Source organism: Anastrepha obliqua, unplaced genomic scaffold, assembly GCF_027943255.1.
Source record: "Anastrepha obliqua isolate idAnaObli1 unplaced genomic scaffold, idAnaObli1_1.0 ptg000009l, whole genome shotgun sequence".
Lineage (NCBI taxonomy): Eukaryota > Metazoa > Arthropoda > Insecta > Diptera > Tephritidae > Anastrepha > Anastrepha obliqua.
Window position 1 is genome coordinate 3,252,414 of NW_026562178.1, and position 5,792 is coordinate 3,258,205.

The window sequence follows — 5,792 nt, forward strand, 5'->3', positions numbered from 1 at the left end:
AATTCGGCCAAAGCGCTGCAGCACATAACTGCACAAAAAACGGAAAAAATTGACGGTAGTTTTAGGTAACCTAAAAGTGCATGTGCGGTGTAAGAGTGACGCCAGTGAAAATTCCTCGACCGTTACAGAAGCCAACTACAATAACGGCAAACGAAGTAACGGTTCCTTCACAGCTACGTAACCCAACAACATGAACGTTAATACAGAAGAAAACGATGATAGCAACGCAGCAGGTAACGAGGGTGCAGACTCCGACGCAGACATCGGCAGCGGCAGACCGCAAATCAACGCAGTGTTTGGAAAATTACCGTTTCCAAAACTGAACTCGAAGTATACATACATATACATTGAATCATGGTTTATCAAGGTAGATGCATGGTTCGAACTACATGGCTTTGGCGTACGTAAGGAAAAGGATAAATATACCGCCATCATTGCGCATGCTGATGATTATATCCTCGACCAAGTTTTTGAGCTTGTACGCAAGCCACCAACAATGTCACCTTATTCCACGCTAAAAAAGGCCGTCATCGAAAAATTTAGTGACTCAGCTATGGCCCGACTCGACAAACTAACGGGAATTCAGTTGGGTGACGGTAAACCCAGCCATTTGCTGAGTCAAATGCAGCGAACAAACGCGACGAACGATGAATCCGTAATACAACAATATTGGCTGAAACAATTGCCTGAAGCTGCACGCGCTGTTATTGCCGGTATACTGCAGGCCCAACCAAGCACACCTTTACACCAACTCGCCATTACCGCCGATGCAGTACTCGACGCACTAAGCCGTGACTCTAACCCAGCCCCACCAGTTCGAGCAGCAGCCGTCAACGCTATCGAAACTCCTACAATCCCTACAAATCAATTCACCGTACTCCAAAGGCAAATCGAAATGTAAGACATTGCCATCGAAAAATTAAGCAACAAATTAAGTATGCTTATGTTCCGAAATCGCAGCCGACAACGTGAACGTTCACGGAGCAAGGCCAAACGGCCGAATACACCACATCGCAGTACCAACGTTGAGCAATTACCGACCTGTTGGTACCATCGTGATTATGGCACTCAGGCCCGTAAATGTCGAAATCCATGTGATTTCCCTACCAAATTTTCCGAATTCACCAAATCTAAACGTTTTTTCATTCCTGACAGAAAATAAACCCAATTATTTTTGATCGATACCGGCGCAGAAGTATCGGTCATCCCAGCAACTCGTGCGTGCCGCTTGTCAAACTCTAACGGTTCCACGCTTTACGCAGCAAACGGTGCGAAAACGTATGCCATGATACGTCGCACACTTGACTTCGGCCTTCAGCACAAACTTACTTAGGATTTCGTCATTGCAGAAACAAAGTATGCAATCATCGGTGCAGACTTCCTCCGCCATTTAAATTTAATCGTCGACATCGTAAATTCTACATTAACTGTCAGCACTACAGCACCAAGGCACGCGAACATATGCGCCTTCGGAAAAACATCAAGCTTCGAAACACAAGGGTACAACACTGAAATCGCAAACCTACTTCTCGAGTTCACTGAGATCTGTAATCCAAACGCATTAGCTCCATCAGCATCACAGACCGGAGTAACTCATTGCATCGAAACGAAAGGCCTGCCTGTTTTCGCACGACCAAGACGCCTTCCTGCAGATAAACTAAACGCGGTTAAGGAAGAATTTGAATTTTTAAGCAGACTCGGTATTTGCCGCCCGTCGAAAAGCTCTTACGCCTCCCCATTGCACCTGGTCAAGAAAGCAAATGGTGAGTGGCGTCCTTGTGGCGACTATCGAGCCCTAAATGCGCAGACCATTCCAGATCGTTACCCTTTACCGCACATACAAGACTTCACACACTTCTTTTACCGAAAAAACGTGTTCAGTAAAATCAACCTCAATCGAGCCTACCATCAAATTCCAATCGAGCCCAATGACATTCCTAAGACGGCAATAGCCACGCCGTTCGGATTATTCGAATTCACGCATATGACATTCGGCTTGTGCAATGCTGCACAAACCTTCCAGCGGTTTACGCACGAAGTTTTCCGTGGACTCGATTATTTGTTCGTGTACATTGACGATGTGTGTGTCGCCTCAGAAGGTATCGAGCAACATAAAGCGCACCTAAGACAAGTTTTCGAACGACTACAACAATTTCATTTTACGATCAATCTTAATAAACGCAGATTCGCTCAAAAACAAACTGCATTTCATGGTCATATCGTCACAGCAGAAGGTATTAAGCCATTGCCGGAAAAAGTTAAAGCAATTTCCAATTTCCCTCTGCCAAAGATCGCCAAAGAATTGCGAAGATTTTTGGCGATAATTAATTTTTACCGCCGCTTCCTACCTAACGCAGTAGATCACCAAATACCACTGGTCAAATAAATCCACGGAAATCGAAAGAACGATAAGACCATAATCAAGTGGACCGACGACTCAGTCATTCATTTCAACGAGTGTAAAAAACAACTAGCAAATGCTACACTCCTAGTTCATCCAACACCAAACGCTCAAATATCGTTGAGCACCGACGCCAGCGATGTCGCTATTGGCGCTGCACTTCACCAAATCGTCCACAACGAGTTTCAACCGTAAGCATTTTTTAGCCAAAAATTCACTGAAGGACAAAAAAGGTACTGTACCTACGACAGAGAGTTACTCGCAGTATATCTGGCAATAAAACATTTTTGCTGCATGTTAGAAGGACGACCGTTCGAGGTAAGAACTCACCATAAACCACTTACTTACGCATTTCATCAAAAGCTTGATAAAGCATCACCGCGACAGCTGCGCCAGCTGGACTTCATCGGTCAATTCCCCACGGATATTGTCCACGTTGCCGGCACTGCAAATACGGCAGCCGACACACTTTCACGCATAGAGGCAATTGAACCAAATTTTGTCGACTACAAGCACATCGCCAAAGACCAAAAACAATGCCCAGAGCTGAAAAAACTCATCGATGGCAATACATCCTTGCAACTGAAGTGGATAGGCATACCCAACTACGATTTAAGAATATGCTGTGATGTAGCTACATCAGAAGTACGACCGTTTATTCCACAATCGCACCTTAGGAACATCATCGAGAAAATGCATAGAATTTCGCATGGGGGTGTGCGCGCAACAACGAAACTTATCAAAACACGTTTCATCTGGCCGAACATGGGAAAACAAATAGCTAATGTAGTCCAACGCTGTCTAAGCTGCCAACGTACCAAGATCAGTAGACACATGCGATCCCCACTACAGCCAATTTCGGACCGCTACCGCCATCAGACGAATACCAATACTGTCTTACGATCATAGACAGATACACGCGTTGACCTGAAGCAATCCCAATTAGAAATATTACTGCAGAAACAATGGCTAAAAAACTAGTCAGTGTTTGGTTCTCACGATTTCGTATACCCGCACGTATCACTACCGATCAAGGTAGACAATTCGAATCACAGTTATTCAACGAGTTGTCACGCATGCTAGGCATATCACACTTACGCACAACGGCATACCATCCGCAAGCGAATGGAATCATCGAACGTTGGCACCGCTCTTTGAAAACAGCAAGTACCTGTGATGAACGAGATGATTGGATTAATCGCCTACCTATAATCTTCCTTGGTCTTCGTACAGCATTCAAGCCTGACATCGGAGCAACAGCTGCACAACTTGTATATGGTGCTAATCTCCGGTTGCCAAGACAATTTTTTCACGATCGCCATATAAATTAGCCACAATCGGATTTTGCCAAACAGCTCATTTACGTGATGATAAAAATACGACCAACCCAAACCGCAAATCACGACGCTACGAAAACCTTTGTATTCAGTAAACTGGCAGAAGCAACGCATGTATTCGTGCGCAACGACAAAGCACGACCTGCGTTTGTACCAACATACGACGGACCATATCTGGTTATCTCCAGACACCCGAAATATTTCACCATCCAGCTCAACAACAACAACAAAAGTAACATTTCCATAGACCGACTGAAACCAGCCTTTATCGAAACACTGCAATCGGATATCCAACCACCAAAAATGTCAACTCAACAAAATCCAGACCAATCGCAAACAACACCATCACCATCAAATCAGATATTTACAAGCAATCCGCCAACAAACCGTATCGGACGAGAAATACGACTTCCCGCACGTTTCAGAACGTGAAGTTTGGGGGTACCTATGTGGCAACCAGACTGAACGGACGACCCGAACCCGAACAATAACAGGACAATATAAAAACGCAATTGAACAGAGAGAGAGAGAGTACTAAATTCGCATCACATATATTTTTCCTTAAATCTAATTTAATCTTAATTTTAACCTAAATATTATTGTAATTAAAAACTAAAAATAAAAATACGTTTTACTGAACCGAAAACAATTAATTGCCACTATACCCACAATATTCTTCTTTATTTAATGTTATATTGGTTTTGAAATAAATTGAAAAATCTCCATCTATAATCTCGTTGTTTATTATATATAATCCGCTAATAATAATGTTTCCGTTACCATAATTAATAAAGGGTGGATTATTTTCTTTTATCATTTTACATTGAGCATTATTTTTCTCTAATATTTGTATTGTACATTCGTCCCTTTTATTCTGCTTACATATAGTTTGGTCCATAAAATCTTTATATTTATTGATTCTTACGTATTGATTTCCTTTGCATAAAGCAATATTTTTATCCATTTGTTTTTTCTTTCGCAATGATTTCTGTAATTTCTTCTAAGTCTAGTGAACTTGACAGGAAGTTGTTATTTCTTTCTAAATTAATTGTAGTTAGGAGAGTATTTAGTTCATTGTAGACTTCTGTGCGCATTAATTTTTCAGAGAAATCCTTGGGGACTAATTTCTTTAACATTTTTCCAAATTACTATTTATTATTTTTTGTTTACTATGTCCCTCAATTAATTAATTCATTCTTGTCTGTATCTCTACTTCATCATCGTGGTCTGTTATGCCCGTTATCCATTTTAATATTGTTCCTAATGCGAGTCTCTAGTCCTCTTCTAAATATATTAACTGGATTTATCTGTTTTATTAATAGTTCAATTTTTTTGTGTAATATTCTCATTTCAGGATTTGCATCTAAATTATATTTTGAGTTTAACATATTTTGGTATGGTGCTAATATTCTAGTTAAATTTGCAAAATGATATAAATAATGGTAGCTATTAAATTCTATTCTGGATTCGTTTCTATTAGTATACATACCTATAATCTTTTCCTTTCAGGTTTGTAATATTTGTGTCTGAACTAATTCTGTTTATTCACAGCAAGATTATTATTATGAGTATCATTTCTAGTTCGTGCGGATGTTATCTTTGTGCATTATTATATTATCAGTTGTAATTGTTCTACCATTATCCTGTTCAATTATTTTCTTCGGGTTCTCTTAACGTAAATAATATCTCCTATCTTGTAAGTAATTTGTTTGTTCCGTGCCTTCTGTTGGGTGATATCTCTTTCTTGATTATATTGAGTTCTATTTCTGATGACTTTATAATCGTATCCTCCTCTGTTGAAAAACACGTCCTCGGGTTTATGTCCTGTGACCGAGTGAATAGTTTTAATGTACTATCATACTGATTCGAATATTACCTCTTTGTGTTTGTCTTTAGTTTCCTTTACTAGAAAACTCGTTAGCTCCACTATTGTGCTGTGCGTCCGCTCCACTTGACCGTTTGTTGTCGAATGTTGTATATAAGAAACATACCAGATAAGAAAAACATATACATGTATTTGAATGAAATACGAATGCTGAAAACAGTGAACGACG

The 5,792-nt window shown here is 40.5% G+C and overlaps 1 protein-coding gene across 1 annotated transcript; it reads left to right on the forward strand.

The window, feature by feature from the left end:
* The first annotated feature begins 3,366 nt into the window (after positions 1-3,366).
* LOC129251197 (uncharacterized) lies at positions 3,367-4,170 on the forward strand. The gene is made up of 2 exons (XM_054890556.1): positions 3,367-3,672; positions 3,733-4,170. Exons 1-2 carry the CDS (start codon positions 3,367-3,369, stop codon positions 4,168-4,170), a joined length of 744 nt encoding a protein of 247 aa, XP_054746531.1.
* The last annotated feature ends 1,622 nt before the right edge of the window (positions 4,171-5,792 follow it).